The following is a 21,579-nucleotide window of genomic DNA, read 5'->3' as shown; positions in this document are numbered from 1 at the left end:
ATGGTTACTGTTGATGGGCAAACTGGATGGGCCATTTGGCCTTTATCTGCCGTCATGTTTCTATATACCTTTTTCTGAGTGTTACTGACTTCTTGTGTATTTTGATCCCTTTCTCTGCTGTGGAGATTGCCATATTTTTCGCTCCATAAGACGCACTTTTTTCCTCAAAAAAAGTGGAAATAAAGGTGCATCTTATGGAGCAAATACCCCCCCATATGCAGCACAGGCACACACCCCCCGGGTATCTTTTTTTTTTTTTTTTAAGTCCATTGGAGCTTTCTGCGCTCCTGTATGTCTCCCTCGCTGGACGGCTGTCCTTCTGTTTGGGCAGAGCTACACAGAACGTAAGCACCTGCGGCTCGCGTTCCTGCCTGGTCTGGTGCCGCTCCCCGATTGGCTGCCATCAGTTCTCGCAACTCACCAATTGGCGAGGAAGACAAGCAGTAGGGGGGGCGGTACCTGTGCTGCCTATGGACCCTGTCCCGGCCTACCACTAGACCACCAGAGGGGTACAGAGCAGGGTAGTGGGAATTTTTTTTCTTGGGTTTTCCTCCTATACAGGTGAGTGCGTCTTATGGTCAGGTGCATCTTATAGAAAGAAAAATACAGTATATTATAAGGCATGTCCAGAAAGTAAGAACTGATTGCACAAAGCAGACAAGTACTTCCTATGAAGGGCAGTTATCTTTATCTCAAGGGGAACATGGTATTGTGCTAGCGTGATGGCATAATTTTTTTCTCCATCCACTGTAGCAATATGACAAGAAAATAAAAAATTCTTCTACCTGCAAACTAAAGCACAGTTTTTAAATGCTAAAAATATTTGTGCAGTGGCAAGTCACAGGCAGAATGTTGGCTTGTATGGTGACAATGAACAAAGGGAATGTGAGGAATGGTGTTTCTCCACCTGAAAATATTTTTAGTCAGCCAGTCTAGAGAATGAGTGACCAAGAGACAAAAGATGTACAGGACAGGCTAAGATGTTCAGCTGTGACTTTTTTTGATGAAGGTTTACAAATATAAGAGAAGTTAGATGTTTATGCATAAATATCCATTTTAGGAAAATGGGCATATAAAAAAAATCAAAGTTCAAAGCCAACACATAACCAGTTATCTTTACAACCTTGGAAACATAAGCAATTATCCCTAGATTCGTTTCTTTTGTCAGTTTAGTAGAGTATCCATAGACTTTGTGCCTGCCTTCATACCATACTGTATATATTATATTTGATACAGGTAGGGTCCCTGATGAAGGGACTAACATTTGACATCAGCAGGGTATAGACCTTGATGAATAGTGAGATTCAAAATATGAAACAAGTAAATATTTATATTAGATGCATTTCTCACTTCTCCAAAACACAATTTTAAGACCTGCACAAATGTGGCTGCAGATAATGGACAATCTACAAAAACCTGATTTATACATTATGAAACCTATCAAAAATGGATGACTAGCAAGAGATGGATATCTTCACAAAGTCCATTATACCTCAGAATCTTTCCTCAAACTGAATATTTATTCTGCTTCTAAGATGGAACAATGACAAACCTACCTGGATCTATGTAGAATAGAATGAGTGTGCCCAAAGAAATGTTTATATACAAATTCATCCAAATCTTGAAATACATCATCCTTAAGGTGTGTTTGGTATTCTTGCATGCCTTCCAGGTAATCCTCCACATTATTCACAAAGTCGGTAAACAGCATCTGGTCATGAATGAAGACACCATTGCAGAAAAACCTATTGATGAAGTTCTCCAGTTCTCCCCAGTGATGAAAATTTTCCACTTCTTGCTGCAGATACTGTTGTAACAATTGGTTAAATTCATCTGCCCTGACAGGGTTGACTGCTCTATTAAAAAGGCTAACAGCTTCTTGTTGAGCACATTCAAATACTCCAAGGCAGCCCTTTCTTCTACCCCGTTGGTCAGAGCTGCATTTTTCTATACTTTTCTCTTTCCCATACTTTAAATGAATAGGTCTGTGTGGCCTTGACTCTGCAGACTGGGTTTGCATACCTGGTGCTCGTCGAGGTGCATTTCTTGGATGAGGCTTAGGATGGGAGTCCTGGTATTCCCGATAGGCAGTTTTTGCTTTTCTAATATCTTCTTGTTTTTTCTCACCTGTCTTCCTATTCCGGTTTCTGTCAAACATGTTTCTAGTGGAGTCCTTAAAATGGTGGAATGTGGACTTTACCGAATCGGAGAATTTTTTCAGATTCTGCTTTACAGCTTCTTTAGCCTGCTTAATCTTCTCTTTATGATGTCGTACAAACTCCTTTGTTGAGTTTTTCATAGCATCAAGTGTATCCTTAACTGAACCAAAAAGAGAGCCTTTGGGTTTCTTTTTCATCTTGTCGTCTTTGCTATCTTTCTTTTGTTCTTTTTCATAGTTTTCTGGTTTTTCATTTTGCTCTTTAGCCTCAATATAAAGTCTTTCCCATAAATCTGAGCGCTGTTGCTCAAAGTTCAACTTTCTTTCCAACTCTGTTAATCTGCCTTGTAAACTTTCTATCTCTTGATTTTCTCTCAGAGTCTTCTGAGTGTTTGCATCTTCTGGTGATCTTATAGAAGTCAATTGCTCCAGTTCATCCCTTAGTGCTTCAGTGATGTGGCGTTCTTTGTCTAACTCTCTTCTCAACATTTGTGCCTCTGCCAAGTAGGTCTTCCTCTGGCTCAGAAAATTACTGAGTCTTTGTTTTTCTTCATCCAAATGCTCCTTTAGTTTCTGATTTTCTGTAAGAATCAATTCTGTTCCTATATCTTTCTCTTCCAAGTTTCTAATCTGTTCTCTCAGCTTCCTTAACTCTTCCTGGAGCGAGGACAAAGCGCTCTCTTCTTTCCGCAGAGCTTCTTTCAAATACTGGTTTTCAACAACAAGTTTATCCTTCTGGGATTGAAAAGGTAACTTTTCTACTTCAGTAACTTTCAAGCAGGTAGTAGGACCTTTCGATTTTACCTATGCAGTGAAAACAGAAAAGAAAACAAAAAATGTGAAGCCCAATTTTTACATGACATTGAGGTAGGAAAAAGGATTTTACTAGAGACTTACTAAAAATGCAGCACCTTTTGTAAATTTCCTATAAGACTGCAGGAAAAACACATGTATTTGACACACATACAGGAGAAAGAGCCATTTTACAAAGAAATATATTCAAAAACAAAGGGCATCATCTCTTACTAGTGTAAATCCCAGATTTTACAAACACAACCAAAGGGAAACAACTAATGAGCCAAGCCCCCAAACTTAGATGCTATCAAAGGAAGCACAACTGTCCTCTCAATTGTTCCTGCAAATCTAAGGTTTATGCATGCCTATGAGTGGGTCTCTTTCCCTTCCAAAACAGCAAAAGCACATATACTTTTCAGTTCTGTCTGCTTCAAAACTGTGTCTCCTGCAGGTATATATTACTAATGGTTTTTCTAAAATCTTTATTTACACATGCAATGACACCTAATCCCTCTAAAATAACCTAAATATGTTCTAAAGCCATCATCCCTTTTCTTTGGAGCACCAGTCACAATATTGAATAAACTAATTTTTTTTCTCTAAAACCTGCCTAAGTTTGCTGTAAAATTGCTCTAAATATTATTCAGTAAAGATAATTATAATTTTGCGAAATCATAAGAAAAATTACTGCCTGAATCGGGGCAGTGGAATACCTTTTTGTTGCCCTCCCAGCTCTATCCCTAAACCCATCCCTTTGCTTCTCCATCCTCATCTTTCCTTGTATATGCCTTTACATCTGCCCCAATTTCTGTCTTCTTTCTCCCACCACAGCTCATGCACTAGCCCCCTTCTCCCAGCAGAAGCTCACATCTCCCACTTGTACCCTTATAAACCTCCAGCCCCCTTCTTCCATCCCTACCCTAGTCCCTGTGTTATCTCTGAGATCCTTTCTGTTCAAGACCTGTCAGTGCACCTGCCTGAAGCAGCTGCACTGGCAGGAAGCAGTGTGGCTGAAAGCAAGAGGCTAGCTGACTAGCTGGGAATAGTTCAACAAAACTGACTGAGGTGGCTGCTTTTGGGGGGGAGGAGATCCCATGGTGGCTCAGCGCCAGGCAGGAGCACAAAAAGCTTACTCCTGCCCGGTAAACTGGTGGACTGCAAGAACTCGTAGCAGCTATTCAGAGGGGCTCAGCATGGGGCAGGAGCGCGGAAAGCTCACTCAAGCCTGAAACACCACTGGACCACCAGGGATTTAAAAAAGTATGCCGGGGGGTTGGGAGGGAGGGTGTTGATCCGAATATGACAAGACCCCCATTTTTGGGCCATTTTTTTGGCCCAAAAATTTTGTCTTATATTCGAGTATATACAGTAATCTTCCATTAAGTAGCAAAGGAGTCGAGTGAACATATTTAGGTTAATGAAATATAAGTTTAACTGTAATATTTTGGAGAAATTAGAGCTTTTACTAAAACTTTGCAGCATGTAAATAACATAAAATTGATTTATATGTATACATACAATAGTTACAAAAAAACAAGAAAGGATGCCAATATAATATCTTCAAAAATGCACATCCAATAATAGAAAAAACCTCAGTGTTTAATAGGGGTTGAATTTTGAAGATACCGCTATTAGACATTGAGGTATTTTCTCCAATTTTGAGTTTGATTGGGGCTCGATGGTACTGATGTGTGTAGTGCTGGGTGGATTATTGGATGTGCATTTTTTAAGATATTACATACATAAGTAAATATCACATAAGGTTTCTAAAATGACCTAGAAGTAGCAAGAAAAAAAATAAAAAATAGCAAATTGTAGTCAAAAAAGACATTTGGCAAAAAAAAAAAAAAAAAAGATTAAATGAATTGATACCGTATGGTGGTATACTGTTATTTCCTGGTCCTTCTGGCACTGAAAAAGGTCATCTTTCATATCATTCAGCTCATCCTCATGAATCTTTTCTACCTGCTTTTGACGTTCTTGAATTTGAATTGTACCTATAAAAACAAGGTTTTATTAATCACCATTAATTTCCAAACATTTAATACGTCAATCTTAAAATCTAACCTAACTTAAAGCAGAGCCTCAACTTATGAAAATAAACTTTATTCTCTTCTCTCTCACTGCTCTACATGACCTACCATACTCGGAAGGAAAATTACTAGATGCCTACAGTTTGTCAGCTGGTATCTGCAATTATCCCAGACAGGACTGTGGGAAGCTCAAATTGAGCTACAGCCAATATGGCAATGCTAGGCTCAAAGATAGCAGCTTCGATAGTGAAGAGTCAAGTTCAGAAGAGAGCTATTTCACTGCAACAAGCTGACTATACAAAAACCACTAAGCACGTCATTACAAGTTCATACTTGGGAGGGGGCCACTGTAGCCAAGGGCTATTCTCTGCTTGCTAAGAAAGATAGAAAAACAAAGCACTTATGGCTCAGTGGTTAAAGTCAGCTCTTCCATCTTCTGAAGGTCATAGGTTCAAATCCCTAGGATGGTCAAATACTTCAAGCACATCTTCCAATTTTGACTAGATGGGCCATTTGGCCTTTATCTGCCATCATGTTTCTATATAGTTACAGCGGATGGGCCATTTGGCCTTTATCAGACTAGATGGGCCAAACTAGATGGGCCATTTGGCCTTTATCTGCCATCACATTTCTATGTTTCTTCACATTTTAATATACTTAAAATTGTCTTCAATAAAAATTACATGCCTAAGAATGAATTAGTTATATACAACTGGAACATTGAGGGGAGAGTAAATAACATTGTTTAGGCCTGTATGGTGCTCATTTATGATGAATTGAATAAGACATATTGTTCTTTTGTAAGATTTTATTATAATATTTCTTATTTCTAGGGAACTTAAGTTAAAGATTAAAGGTGTTTACTTAAATAATAATCGTTTTTAATTCATGAAAATGGGATAATTTGACATAGATGAATAATTTTAATAGAATTTTAAAGACTCAATGATTCAATAAATAAAATATTAATTTAGATAAGCTTAATATTTATATGCAGTCATTTAAAAGATTGACAATTAATAAATTATAGAAGAGGATGTTTATTTAAGATAAAGATTTAATAAAATATATAGATTTGAAATTAAAGAGGGAAGATTACATAAATTTTAGTATGGTTTTGTTATATGCCTGGAGGGAGCTGATGATTGCTGGTCTAGATAAGTGCTTTCAAGTATTCGTGTTATTCAAAGGGGGGAGGGAAGAGAAAGGGGGGATATAGGGAATGATGGGCTCTGGATGTACATGGGTTATAATTTAAATTTAAATTTGCTATATATTTATGTGATAGGAAAGATTTTGTTAACATTTTAAAATGTATATGAAAATGTTTACATTAAACGTCAATGGGCTTAAACACCCTATAAAAAAGAAAAACACTTAATTTTCTTAAAAAACAAAAGGCAGATATTTATTATATTCAAGAAACCCATTTGTCAGATATAGAATCTAAAAAGTTAGGAGACTGGGTCAAACACTGTTTCTATGCTCCTGCTATAGCAGGGGTGTCCAATGTCGGTCCTCGAGGGCCGCAGTCCAGTCGGATTTTCAGGATTTCCCCAATGAATATACATGAGGTCTATTTGCATGCACTGCTTTCATTGTATGCTAATAGATCTCATGCATATTCATTGGGGAAATCCTGAAAACCCGACTGGATTGCGGCCCTCGAGGACCGACATTGGACACCCCTGTGCTATAGGAAAGAAGGCGGGGGTTGCTATATTAGTGAGTAAAAATTATAAGGCATCATTTAATTTTATATCAGCTAATCCTATGGGAAGAGGCGTACATGTGAACATGAGTTTAGGTAATGATACTCTGACGCTTTTTAATATTTATGCTCCTAATTCGAATCAAATCGAATTTTAAAAAACACTTCAACATATTCTTCTACCTCTGGCTGCGACTAATTTAGTGGTGGCGGGGGATTTTAATGCTGTTGTGGATCCTCCGATGGATAAAAAACCTAGAAGAATCATAAAATCATTAGGATTGGATAAGTTGATTCAAATTTGTGCACTGAAAGACATATGGAGGATTCTACACTTTAATGATAGGGAATTTTCTTTCTATTCATATGTTCATAAATCATTTTCTAGGATTGATTATGTTTTTGTTTCAAATAATCTAGTACAACAGGTCAGGAAAGCTGCCATAGATCCAATTATTTTATCAGATCATGGTGGTGTATGGATTGAATTGGCAGAACGAGATGGAAATAGACCTGTTTGGAAGTTCAATAATGCATTACTTGGGGATACAAAATTTATTTAAGAATTTCAGACAAAAATGGAGGAATATTTTCAACTTAATTCCTCAGAAGAAATCTCATTGGAAACTTTATGGGAGGCTTTTAAAGCCAACATGAAAGGGCACATAATTTCATATTCAGTTTATGTCAATACTCAATCTAAAAAGGAATTCTTCTGAATTGGAGGGAAAAATTAAAGAATTATAAACAAAATTAACTGTAAATTGGGAACATGACATATTCCAGTCCCTCTTAAAAGCTAAATATAAATATGAGATTTCTTCTAAATGGGCTAGGAAGGAATTATTTCATCAACAGGCATTGTATTATGGAAACTCGAACAAAAAAAAAGAAAAGTAAAGATTGCGGCTATTACTGATGAAAATGGGGTTACTCATTCTCAAATGGATAATATATTAAAACAGTTTTTGAAGTACTATAACACTCTGTATTCTTCTGAGCTTTATTCCAATAAAGAACATGATGGTTTAGAATTTTATTGAGGGTCCTAAAATTCCTGAGCATATAAAAAGATCTCTTGATGCACCAATTACATTGAAAGAGATTCAGACAGCATTGAAGTCCCTCAGAATTGGATCCACTGCAGGAGGTGATGGTTATACTGTGGAATTTTATAAATCATTTCAAAATACATTATTGCCTTATTTACTAAATCTATATAAAATTCAATTAAATAAAGGCTGTGTTTCAGGTACTATGGCAGAATCTTTGACTATAGTTTTGCTAAAACCAAATAAAGATCCTTTATTGGTTTCAAATTAAAGGCCAATATCTCTGATAAATGTTGATGGAAAACTTTTGGCTAAGTTATTGGCTCTGCGCTTGGCTAAGGCTCTCCCTTATATTATAGGTATGCACCAAACTGGGTTTGTTGCTCACAGACATTCTTCACATAATACCAGATTGGCGCTTCAAATGTTAACCTTAACAAAACCCATGGAAGATCCAGCATTCTTTGTATCTTTGGATGCAGAGAAGGCATTTGATCGTGTGGAATGGACTTTTATGTACCAAGCAATGGATTGGTTTGGGGTGGGTTCTGGATTTATTCAAATGATTAAAGCTTTGTATAGCTCTCCTAAGGCCAGATTGTATATAAATAATACTTTCTCAGATGGTTTTGGTTTAAAGAGGGGAGTTAGACAAGGATGTCCCTTAACTCCTCTGCTCTTTGATATTGTATTGGAACCCTTACTCTTGTCTATTCAACAAGCAGATGAGATTCAAGGTATTCCTTATGCTAGTTGGGAATACAAAGTTTCAGCATATGCAGATGATATTATGCTTCATTTGAGAAATCCTGAATCTACTATTCCACATTTGCTGGATTTGATCGAAAAATTTGGGAAATTTTCAGGATATAAAATAAATTGGAGTAAATCAGAAATTCTTCCACTTAATGTACATTGTCAGAAAGGATTGTTTGATCAGTACCCTTTTCTTTGTAAAGAAGATGGTATAAAATATTTAGGAATATGGATATATAAAACACTAGAAGAGACAATGAAAGTGAATGAAAAATCTTTATTGTTAAAGGTTACAGAAATGTGTGAGCAATGGAATCCGCTACATTTGTCTTGGTGGGGGAGAGTCCAAACAGTTACAATGATGATTTTGCTTGTGGTTTGTTACCAAATGGGAATGTTACCAATTTACTTTCAAGGATCTTTTTACAAGAAATTGAATAGTATTCTTATCAATTTTGTTTGGATGGGCAAAACTAGAATTGCTTTAGTATCTCTACAAAAACCAATTATGGAGGGAGGGATAAATTTTCCAAATTTCTATAGGTATCATCAGGCCTATATTCTGTGTCAGGTATGTATTAGATCCTGCCTGATCTCATGGAACATTATCCAGACTGGTTAATTTTGGAATGGAAAATTATGTCCCCAATGCGTCTGTCTCATATATTGGACATTAAGCTACCAGTTATGCTAAAGATTTGGATACTTGGAAGACCCTAAGAAATATTAATAAGCTAACTGAAATTCCTATAGAACAGTCTCTGTGTCAATCCCTATGGCTGAACTCCAAGATACAAATAGGCGGGTCTAAAATTGCCTGGAAAGATTGGATGCAATAGGCATAAGAACATTAGAGGATGTTATTTCACATGGGAAACTGCTTGATTTTTCACGGTTGCAACAATCATTTGGTATCTCAAAGTTTCAATTTTATAAATGGTTGCAACTGAAGCAGACTATTCAGAAAGGGTTCCCCGAATGGCGTAATTTGAAAAATTTTTATAGCCTGCAATTCCTATGTTTTCAGGCAGACATGCTAGGACATCAAGCCGCCAAGTGGTATAAATTAATATCTGAACTTATGAATAAGAAACCCCAAAACGCTCTTAGAAACATTTGGAGCATTGAGATTAAGCAATATATTTCGGCATCTCGATGGCCACGTATTTGGTCTTGGAGGATGAGATGTATAGCATCAGCATCTATGAAACAAACTTAGGTTTTTTTTTGTTACATCGTTTTTTTTGGACCCCAATTAGATTGAATAAGTTAGATAACTCTAGATCTAATAGATGCTGCACTGTCATCTATACATAGAAACATTAGATCATTTACTGTTTTATTGCCATAAGATACTGATTTTCTGGAAATCAATTTGGGGACATATAAATAATATTTTAGAATCTGAGATTCCGTTAACTTATGAAATAGTAATTTGTGGTACCATTTTACATATCAAGGATCCCTTAGATAAATATAAGACGTCTCTTATTAATTATGACTAGTACAGCTATACAAATGATTACACAAACTTGGCTAAAACTGGAATCATCTCAACTTTACATTCTGGTGGGCAAGTTTATGTCTAACTTATAAATATGAGAAAATGAACGCTGATTTGTTAGGGAATACAAAAAACTTTAAATTAATCTGGGGCCCATTGTTGTCTTTTGTAGAATTATTATAGTTATGATTTTGTTGTTAGATAAAATACACATCCAACCTGTTACACTTTAGAGTTTCCAATTCACTCTCAAAGCCAAATACGATGCTGTCCAAATTATCTTGTAGTCTCTAGTCATGGAATGAGAATTCCATTCACCAAGGACAGAACTACCTTCAGAGGGGGCTAAAACATACTTTACTATTAGCTTTCTGAATTTTTCAGATCAAGAGATTATACCGCCATGACTTCTATTGGTGCATTCTGGACTGGTGTAGCAAGAATCGCTGAAAGAAAATTAGCAGGTGGCTCCAAATTTGACCTTCCTTATGAGAAGTATACAAGCTCTAATTAGACCAGGTGGGACATATGGATCTCAGAATTCCTACAATTAAAATTTATACTCTCCTAATCTATAAACCCATGCTAAAAAACTCAGAGAAGAGGTGCAATGATGCAGGTTTAATCTGACAGGGTTATTTTATTTAACTTTAATTACTCTTTTGTTTTATTTTGATTCAATTTTGTTATTTTAGTTTTTCTTTTGGTCTTCTTCTTTAGTAAGAGCATAAGAACATAAGAAGTTGCCTCCGCTGGGTCAGACCAGAGATCCATCGCGCCCAGCAGTCCGCTCCCGCGGCGGCCCATCAGGTGATCCTTGTCTAAAACCCTTTATTCCCCTTTATGCTTCTATCTATACCCTTTCATAATCCTATCTCTACCTCTATCTGTATCCCTCAATCCCCACATCCTTCAGGAATTTATCCAATCCTTCTTTAAAACCCCGTAGTGTACTCTGTCCTATCACAACCTCCGGAAGCGCATTCCAGGTGCCCACCACCCTCTGAGTGAAAAAAAACTTCCTAGCATTGCTTCTAAACCTGTCCCCTTTCAATTTCTCCGAGTGCTCCCTTGTTCTTGTGGTTCCCAATAGGCTGAAGAATCTGTCCCTCTCTACCTTCTCTATGCCTTTCAGGATCTTGAAAGTCTCTATCATGTCTCCTCTAAGTCTCCTCTTTTCCAGGGAGAAAAGCCCCAGCCTTTCCAACCTGTCTGCGTATGGAAGGTTTTCCATACCTTTTATCATTTTCGTCGCTCTTCTCTGAACCCTCTCTAGTATTGCCATGTCCTTCTTAAGGTACGGCAACCAATATTGGACACAGTAGTCCAGATGCGGGCGCACCATCGCACGATACAGTGGCATGATGACTTCCTTCGTTCTGGTTGTAATACCTTTTTTAATAATACCCAACATTCTGTTTGCTTTCTTTGCGGCTGCTGCGCATTGTGCCGTTGACTTCATTGTTGTATCCACCAGCACACCCAAGTCTTTTTCAAGGTTACTTTCCCCTAGTACTAATCCCCCCATTTTATAGCTGAACATCGGGTTCTTTTTCCCTATATGCATGACCTTGCATTTCTCTACATTGAAGTTCATCTGCCATTTATTAGCCCACTCCTCCAGTTTGTTCAGGTCCCTTTGTAGGTCTTCACATTCCTCTGCGGTTCTAACCCTGCTATTTAATGCAATTGTTCATAAAGGTGCTTTAGTTAGATTGTGAGCCTATTGGACAGTTAGGGATTTTTTTTCAAAGCACCTAATATTAGATAATTCATTGTTTGTGAACCGCTGTGAACTTCGAAGAGGTATTGGCAGAAAAATAAAAAAAATATCGCTGGACCAAGTGTATAGCCCTTGATGAAGACTACCCCAACTTTGTTGATTGTGCTGAGGACTTTTCAGCAGCCCCTCATACAATGAATGCAGGCGCATCAGGAAAATAAAGGACTTGTAGGCAAGAATAAACAGAGAGGCTGATGGTTAAAAGCATTTCGCTAAGGAGAAATGCTGTTGAAAGAGTTATTCAGCAGCACTCTGAACAGTGCTGTTGTAGTCCAGGAGCAGAATTGGGGTGGAGATCCATGCTATCTGGATAGTGGTGATTTTCATTGCTGCAATCCATATAACTTGAGATAGCAAAAACGCTATCCTAAAAGGATAAGCTGTCTGGAATGTGGATGAATACTTTTGCTATCCAGCTAAATCTGTCAACTCTCCATTCTATCCAGATACTCAACAGCAGCCTCTATCCGGATACTGCCACTGAAGTTACCTTCTGCCTGAGTGAACAGAATGGAAGCTTCAATTTTAAACAGCTCATAAATAACCCACTATATAAAGGAATATAAGTGAGCATCAAGCCATACTTCATGCTTTCAGAGCAAAATTTTTGAGCGTTCCAAGCCATAATACTTTGCTAGCAGTAGGAATGTTTACACTACAAGCACATAGCACACTTATCACATACACATGAGGTTAATTTTATATTTAACAAATTAGGAGAACAATGTTTTACAGGCTCAAGTGGGTGCCTATAAAAATTGCTCAGAGGGATGCATGCATAAAAACAGGCACTCAGAAAACATATTGCCTACTGCTAGGTGTTATATGGACAGGCGTTCCCAGGTGTGGAGACTGAATATAGTTGAGGCAGGATTGGCAAAATCTGTGCGTGCACCTACACTCACCAACTTATATCCGCCCCAGAGGTATAACTATGTAGTGTGAGCTTTTGGGGAGGCAACTTTAGAAAAGGTACACAGGTGCAACATATCTGTCTTTGGGCTTTTTAGACCTAGAAACATAGAAATATGATAGCAGATATAGGCCAGATGGCCCATCCAGTCTGCCCATCTGCAGTAACCATCATCTCTTCCTCTCTAAGAGATCGCAAGTGCCTATCCCACGCGTTCTTGAATTCAGACACACAGTCTCTGTCTCCACCACCTGGGCTCCTAATTATAAAATTATTCCCATGGAAAAACATTTTCAAGACTTTTTAAGCTATTTATGTAACTTCTGAAAACTGCCCCTCTCTACTGAACGAAGAAAGAGGGTGGGGGGGACCAGGTTTGTCCTGTAACATACACATGGAGTTTGCACCTGTAAACTCTGCACCCTCACTAGGGAAGCTTCCGTTGAAAGTTACCTTGAAGGTCCCATAAGCTGTTTAAAAATCATCTCAATGTTGTTTAAAATATTATATATTTTTATTTTTTAAACTCCAATTTTAGCAATTTAAACCGTCCAGATATTTGTTCGATGGTCAGTATATCAAACTGTAAATAAACTTGGAACTTGGTAAAGCAAATGTCCTAATCACACTCAAGGAATCCACTATTTTAGTGCACTCTAGTCAATATAAGGTTGCTTCCATTGTGTGACAGAAGAAAGACCCTTTCAAAAGGTACCATGATAAGAACAATCTTCTCCCCTTAGCAAACATACTGCAAGGAAAACACATGTGAAGGAACCCCCTGAGTATGCAGATGTGTTCCTGCACAGGTAACTTCCCCACCAGCTTAGTTTCTTTAGACACTTTGTCAGTTCTCACATTTCATTTGAAAGGAAACTCTGGAATGAGAGGGCATAGGATGACGTTAAGAGGTGATAGGCTCAGGAGTAATCTAAGGAAATACTTTATTTTATAGAAAGGGTGGTAAATGCATGGAATAGTCTCCCGGTAGAAGTAGTGGAGACAAAGACTGTGTCTGAATTTAAGAAAACGTGGGACAGGCATGTGAGATCTCTTAGGGAGAGGAGGAGATAGTGATTGCTGTGGATGGGCTGTGGATGTGTGCTGCCATCATGTTTCTATTAAGAAAAAAACACACAAAAATTATTTTCTATTTTTGCTATCAATAGCAAGCCTTGGCTCAGATGCCACTACTCCAGAGGACCACTTCTGGTATCTGCAGGTGTTTACTATGGAAAAAAATATGAAGTGGCAGTCACCTTTCTTACTAGTAGGAGGCAGTTCAAATGTGGTTAAAAACTACAGACAATTCAAGCTCTCTCCAAGTTCTCCTGCTCAGAGAAATAACTCTAGTAAATCTGCCGTGAAAGAAAATCCAAAAAGCAGCATAGTGCTCTTAAAGGGACAGAATAAGCAGCAATCACAAAAGTTCACAAGATGCTTTGGTTTCAGACCCAGTCAGGATTCCAACATTAGCTCTAAGAACAATGCAAATGTTCTTGCAAGACACATCAGTGGGCAGGAGATCCTCCTGTTCCAACCCACCAAAAAGAATCACATCATTCAGAGCATATAGATCCTCTCCTTGGATCCTATCATCTTCAGGACTCTCCCAATCAGCCAGAACATGGAAAGGAATCCCCAGAAAACTTTTCTGGCGAGTCTCAACTCACAGGACAAGGAGATCACCCAGTCTGCCCAGTAGAAGCTGGTACGATAGACAAAGATACTTAATAGATGGCATATGAAAAGCATAATATTATCTCATTCTCACAGGCTTCTTCTATTTTTAATATAGAACATCAACTAAAAATATTGTTATATATTAATAACAATAAGAATTATATATATTTTTTTAGGATTTTTTAGTGCTATGATCAGATCCGCTCACCTTGTGTTTAACATAACTTAAAGCAGAGGCAGCCGGTTGGGACCGTCATTGCCACAGTACTGTCCCAAAGCCACTGACTATACTTTATGCAAATAACTTATGTATGTTAGATGTAAAGTTGTACTTATCTAAAGATGTGACTATTCACTTTCAGCTGCTCTCTGTTGTGCACGAAACAAACCAAAATGACTTCAAACTTCATAAAAGTAAACCATATATCCCGCTGGTGCCTTGACCCGATCCCTCTACTCGAGTTTTGCTCCACGCGTCGTCAGGAGGAAGCATACTTTCGGGATATGAGCTCCTGCCTCAGGAAAAGACTGCTGACCAGAATCGTCTGGTCAGCAGTCTTTTGGAGGACATGAAGTATCAAGAAAAGCCTGAAGACACATTTTATGCCAAATTTTTCTCCAGAGCATTGTCACCCATATCAGCAGTACATCATGACAGACTTGATTTTATATCCTCCTACAATCTATGAGCCAAGTTCTTCTAATTTTTCAAGACCTAGAAGCTGAAGATATATATAGCAGACCCTGGTCCACTCAAGCTCCATCCTAGCAGCTGGATATAAAATACAAAATGGAACCATCTCTATGCCATGAGAATAAACAGCTCCTCCACTGGTGGTAAAGGCAGCTCTAAAAACTAAAACCCCTAAAAGCTTTTGCCACTATGTCTCCAGGTAAAGACCCAAGAACACTAGATGCATCAGGGAGAAAAAAGTCTTCCAAAGTACCATGTTGAATTTAAGAACATAAGCAATGCCTCCACTGGGTCAGACCTGAGGTCCATCATGCCCAGCAGTCCGCTCGTGCGGCAGCCCAACAGGTCCAGGACCTGTGCAGTAATCCTCTATCTATACTCCTCTATCCCTTTTTCCAGCAGGAAATTGTCCAATCCTTTCTTGAACCCCAGTACCATATTCTGCCTTATTACGCCCTCTGGAAGCGCATTCCAGGTGTCCACCACACGTTGGGTAAAGAAAACCTTCCTAGCATTCGTTTTGAATCTGTCCCCTTTCAACTTTTCCGAATGTCCTCTTGTTCTCTTATTTTTCGAAAGTTTGAAGAATCTGTCCCTCTCTATTCTCTCTATGCCCTTCATGATCTTGTAAGTCTCTATCATATCCCCTCTAAGTCTTCTCTTCTCCAGGGAAAAGAGTCCCAGTTTCTCCAATCTCTCAGCATATGAAAGGATTTCCATACCTTTTATCAAACGTGTCATTCTCCTCTGAACCCTCTCGAGTAATGCCATATCCTTCTTAAGGTACAGTGACCAATACTGGACGCAGTACTCCAGATGCGGACACACCATCGCCCGATACAACGATAGGATAACTTCTTTCGTTCTGGTAGTAATACCCTTCTTGATTATACCTAGCATTCTATTCGCTCTTTTAGCGGCTGCTGCGCACTGTGCCGTCGGCTTCATTGTCATTTCCACCATTACCCCCAAGTTTCTTTCTTGGGTACTCTCCTTCAATAACATCCCTCCCAACGTATAGCTGTACCTCGGGTTTCTGCTTCCCACATGTAGTACTTTACATTTCTCAACATTGAACTTCATCTGCCATCTCGTTGCCCATTCCCCTAGTTTGTTCAAGTCCCTTTGCAATTCTTCACAGTCCTCTTTAGTTTGAGTTCCACTAAATAGTTTGGTGTCATCCGCAAATTTTATTATCTCACACTTCGTCCCTATTTCTAGATCATTTATAAATATATTAAATAGCAGCGGCCCAAGCACCGAGCCCTGCGGGACACCACTCGTGACCCTCCTCCAGTCCAAGTAGTGGCCATTAACTCCTACCCTCTGTTTCCTACCCGCCAACCAGTTTCTGATCCATCTATGTACGTCTCCTTCCACCCCATGGTTCTTCAGTTTCCGAAGTAGGCGTTCATGGGGTAACTTGTCAAAAGCTTTTTGGAAATCTAGATATATGATGTCTAAGGGGTCTCCTCTGTCCATCCGTTTGTTAATTCCTTCAAAGAAGTGCAATAAGTTTGTTAGGCACGATCTCCCCTTGCAGAAACCATGTTGGCTGGTTATCAGAAGTTTGTTTCTTTCAAAATGTTCATCAATGTTGTCTTTTATCAGTGCTTCCGCCAGGTGGTAAAATACAACAATCTCAGTCGCCAAATCATCCCTTCCAAATTTTTAAGTTAAAACATTGCTTCTCCTCAAAAAGAGTCTGATGAGCGTAAATTTAATTCCATACAATCCACACTTATGATCTTATGATATTGGATCAGGAACAGTTATAGGAGCACACAAAAAGCAATGTTACTTACCGTAACAGTTGTTATCCAGGGACAGCAGGCAGCTATTCTCACTAGTGGGTGATGTGAACCAACTGAGCCCCGATGCGGACGCTCACAAGCAGTCTTGCTTGAAGAAACTCAAAGTTTCGAGTCGCCCGCACTGCACATGCGCGAGTACCTTCCCACCCAGCGCAGGGCGCATCTCCTCAGTTCAGATAGCTAGCAGAGAAGCCAACCCAGGGTAGGTGGGTGGGACGTGAGAATAGCTACCTGCTGTCCCTGGATAATAACTGTTACAGTAAGTAACATTGCTTTATCCCAGGACAAGCAGGCAGGTATTCTCACTAGTGGGTGATCTCCAAGCTAACCACAATGGGATAGGGGGAGAGTTGGCAACTTAGGAGAATAAATTCTGTAACACTGTTTGGCCAAACTGTCCATCCCGTCTGGAGAAAGCATCCAGATAATAGTGAGAAGTGAAGGTATGAACCGAAGACCATGTAGCAGCTCTACAAATTTCCTCAATAGGTGTAGATCTGAGGAAAGCTACAGAAGCTGCCATAGCTCTGACCTTATGGGCTGTGACTTTACTGGGAAGGGGTAATCCAGCCTGGGCATAGCAGAAAGAGATACAAGCCGCCATCCAGTTGGAGATGGTACGCTTAGAGATAGGACATCCCAACTTGTTCAGATCAAAGGAGATGAAAAGTTGAGGAGCAGTTCTGTGCGGTTTGGTGCATTCCAGGTAGAAAGCCAATGCACGCTTACAGTCCAGAGTATGAAGAGCTGATTCTCCAGGATGAGAATGAGGTTTTGGAAAAAACACTGGAAGAACAATGGATTGATTGAGATGAAATTCCGAAACAATTTTAGGAAGGAATTTTGGATGAGTGCAAAGAACCACCTTGTCATAATGGAACACTGTAAAAGGTGGATCCGCAACCAAGGCTTGAAGCTCACTAACTCGATGAGCAGAAGTGAGGCCAATGAGAAACACCACTTTCCAAGTGAGATACTTCAGATGAGCCTTGTCAATAGGTTCAAATGGAGGTTTCATAAGCTGAGAAAGAACAATATTGAGGTCCCAAACCACTGGAGGCGGTTTGAGAGGAGGATTGACATGGAAAAGTCCTTTCATGAATCTGGAAACCACAGGATGAGCAGAGAGAGGTTTCCCTTGAAGCGGCTGATGGAAAGCAGCAATTGCACTCAGATGGACACGTATCGATATAGACTTGAGGCCAGAATGAGAAAGGTGCAAAAGATAGTCCAAAACTGAAGATAAGGAGAAATGTTGAGGCTCCTGATGATGAGAAAAACACCAAGTAGAAAATCTAGTCCATTTTTGGTGATAGCATTGTCTAGTAGCAGGCTTCCGTGAAGCTTCCAAAACATCCCTCACAGCTTGCGAAAACTGGAGAGGAGTTACGTTGAGAGGAACCAAGCTGTCAGGTGGAGAGACTGCAGGTTGGGATGAAGCAGAGATCCCTGATGCTGTGTAAGCAGCGATGGAAACACTGGTAGAAGGAAGGGCTCCCTGCTGCTGAGTTGAAGTAGAAGGGAGTACCAAAGTTGCCTGGGCCACCGAGGAGCAATCATAATCATGGTGGCATGGTCGGACCTTAGCTTGACCAGAGTCTTTTGAATGAGAGGAAATGGAGGAAACGCATATAGAAAGAGATTCGTCCAGTCCAGAAGAAAAGCATCTGCCTCGAGGTGATGAGGAGTGTAGATCCTAGAGCAGAACTGAGGCAGCTTGAAGTTGTGGGGGGCTACAAAGAGGTCTATCTGAGGCGTTCCCCACAAAGAGAAGATGTGATGAAGGGGCGTGGAATGGAGAGTCTATTCGTGAGGCTGTAGAAGACGACTCAAGTTGTCCGCCAAGGCACTGTCCGCCCCCTGAATGTAGACAGCTTTGAGGAAGGTGTTGTGGCGAATCGCCCAATCCCACACTTTCAGAGCTTCCTGACATAGGGAGGCTGATCCCGTGCCTCCCTGCTTGTTGACATAATACATGGCGACTTGATTGTCCGTGAGAATGAGGACTACCATGTCGTGAAGCAGATGTTGGAAAGCATGGAGAGCACTAAAAATCGCTCTGAGTTACAGGAGATTGATGTGGCATAGATGAGCCAGATGAGCCCCCCAAGCGTAAGTCGTAGAGTCAGTCTTGAGAACCTTCTGATGGGGGGGCATGTGAAACAGCAAACCTCTGGAGAGATTTGAAGAGAGCATCCACCAGCGAAGAGACTGTGTCAGAGCAGGAGTGACCTGGATGTGTCGAGTCAGAGGGTCGAAAACCTGCATCCATTGAGATGCCAGGGTCCACTGAGGAATCCTGAGGTGAAGTCTGGCAAAGGAGTCACGTGTACTGTAGAGGCCATGTGGCCCAGAAGAACCATCATGAGTCTCACCGAGACGGATGGGCGAGAGGACACTAAATGACAAGATGAAGAAGAGCTTCCAGACGCTGAGGAGGGAGGAACGCTCTGAACTGGATAGTATCCAGAACAGCTCCAATGAAGGGAAGAGTCTGGGAAGGTTGCAGATGGGATTTTTGAAAGTTGATCTCGAACCCCAGACTCTATAGGAACCAGATAGTCCTTTGGGTCACCAGGACGACTCCCTGAGACGTGGAATCCTTAATGAGCCAGTTGTCCAGGTAGGGAAACACCTGAAGACCATGGTTCCTGAGCACTGCGGCCACCACAACCAGACACTTGGTGAAAACTCTGGGTGACGAGGCCAAGCCGAAAGGGAGCACTCGGTATTGAAGATGAAGATGTACCACCCGAAATCTGAGGCTGGATGGATGGGAATATGAGTGTAGGCCTCCTTGAGATCCAGAGAGCATAACCAATTGTTCTGCTCGAGGAGGGGATAGAGAGATGCCAGGGTCAACATGCAAAACTTTTCTTTGACCAGATATTTGTTGAGCACCCTGAGATCCAAAATAGGGCGCAGATCGCCCGTCTTCTTCGAAACAAGAAAGTACCGGGAGTAAAACCCCTTGTTCTGTTGAGCCAAAGGAACCGGCTCGACAGCCCAGAGTTGCAACAAAGCCTGAGCTTCCTGAAGAAGAAGGGCGGTCTGGGTCAAGTTGGAAGGATACTCTCTTGGAGGATGTTCCAGAGGAAGTTGATGGAACTGAAGAGAGTATCCCTCCCTTACGATGGAAAGGACCCAGAGGTCAGTGATAATAGTCGTCCATCGATGGTAAAAATGATGGAGACGACCTTCTATCGGGGGAAAAATTGGAAAGGGCAGAACAACGGACGTTATGCTCTCCATGAGACAGTCAAAAAGGCTGAGGAGCCTTGGGGACAGCAGATGGCTGAGGCTTCTGGGGCTGCTTCTACGAATGCTGCCTCTTCACAGGCTGACGGATGGCAGGAAACGCCGCTGGTATATCAAAGGCAGGCGAGATGGACGAGGAGGTGCAGGCTTGGGCTTCGGACGAAGGATAGATTGAAAAGATTTCTCATGGTCCGAGAGCTTCTTGGTTGCCGCCTCAATGGACTTGTCGAAGAGGTCGGTACCAGTACATGGGACATTAGCAAGCCTGTCTTGTAGATTGGGGTCCATGTCGATTGTCCTGAGCCACGCCAAGCGTCGCATGGCCACCGAGCAAGCCGTAGCCCAAGGAGATAATTCAAAGGCATCATAGGAGGATTGCATCATCTGTAACCTGAGTTGGGACAACGAAGCCAGAACCTCCTGATACTCAAACTGGGCTCGGGAATCCAAATAGGGCATGAACTTGTGAAGGACAGACAGAAAAATTCAAAATATGTGATGAAATGAAAGTTATAATTAAGAACTCTGGATGTCATCATTGAGTTCTAGTAAATGCGCCTGCCAAACCTGTCCATTGTCTTGCCCTCCCTGCCAGGTGGAATGGTGGCATAGACCTGGGAGGGGCGAGACCGCTTCAATGAGGACTCCACCAAGAGGGATTGATGGGAGAGTTGGACACCATCAAACCCCTTATGGTGAACCGTGCGGTACCAGGCATCCAATTTACTGGGCACCGCGGGGATGGAGTAGGGTGTCTCAAGACAGCGAACAAAGGTCTGATCCAGCAGCTTATGAAGAGGAAGCTTGAGGGACTCAGCAGGTGGTTGAGGGAGATGCATCGTCTCCAGATACTCTTTGGAAAACTTGGACCCAGAATTCAGTTGAATGTCCAAATCCGCTGCCATCTGCCGAAGAAAAGAGGAGAAAAACAGCTGGTCAACCAGAGAAAGGCCTCGAGAAGGACTCGAGGACGTCGAGGCCTCTGGATCCAATGAGGACGGGGATCGAGATGGGGAAAAAGATCCCATTGTGTCATCGAGCTCCGGCAGAGGAAGAGGCGAAGTAGCCGGTGGTGAATACTTGAGGAAAAGCTGCTTCCGATGAGGCGAGGCATGCCTGGAAGAGTGCCTCGAAGAATGTCTCGATCGATGATGCGAGCTGTGTCTGGAAGTAGGCCGTGATGCTCGAGGCGAGTGAGTCTTCGCCGAGGCCCCCAGCAAGTGGATGGGGCTGGAAGCGGTGGATCAAAGCAGAGGTGGCTGGCTGGAAGCACCTCGAGGCACCCGCAAAGACTCGAGTCCTTGCATCGATGGGATCGGTTCCAATGGCGGCACTCGCAAAGACTCTGCTCCTTGCATCGAGTGAATCGGTTCTAGTGGAGGCATGGGCAAAGACTCTGCTCCTTGCGATGCATGCATCGATGCC

The 21,579-nt window shown here is 41.0% G+C and overlaps 1 protein-coding gene across 7 annotated transcripts in view; it reads right to left on the bottom strand.

Moving 5' to 3' along the window:
* The window catches only part of CCPG1 (cell cycle progression 1), a 115,252-nt gene that overhangs the window by 28,583 nt on the left and 65,090 nt on the right, over window positions 1-21,579 (bottom strand). For all 7 annotated transcript variants that reach the window (XR_004536910.1, XM_033919733.1, XM_033919734.1 and 4 more), the window contains 2 exons: window positions 4,826-4,950; window positions 1,557-2,962 (listed from right to left, as the gene is read on the bottom strand). Coding sequence is in view for 6 of the 7 variants with exons in the window: in XM_033919733.1 (XP_033775624.1) it covers window positions 1,557-2,962; window positions 4,826-4,950 (1,531 nt within the window). In the remaining variant the exon portion in view is untranslated. The remainder of the gene's footprint in view (window positions 1-1,556; window positions 2,963-4,825; window positions 4,951-21,579) is intronic.

This window comes from Geotrypetes seraphini, chromosome 14 (assembly GCF_902459505.1).
Source record: "Geotrypetes seraphini chromosome 14, aGeoSer1.1, whole genome shotgun sequence".
NCBI lineage: Eukaryota > Metazoa > Chordata > Amphibia > Gymnophiona > Dermophiidae > Geotrypetes > Geotrypetes seraphini.
The sequence above is the reverse complement of the archived record's forward strand: the minus strand, read 5'-3'. Positions and strand labels throughout refer to the sequence as shown.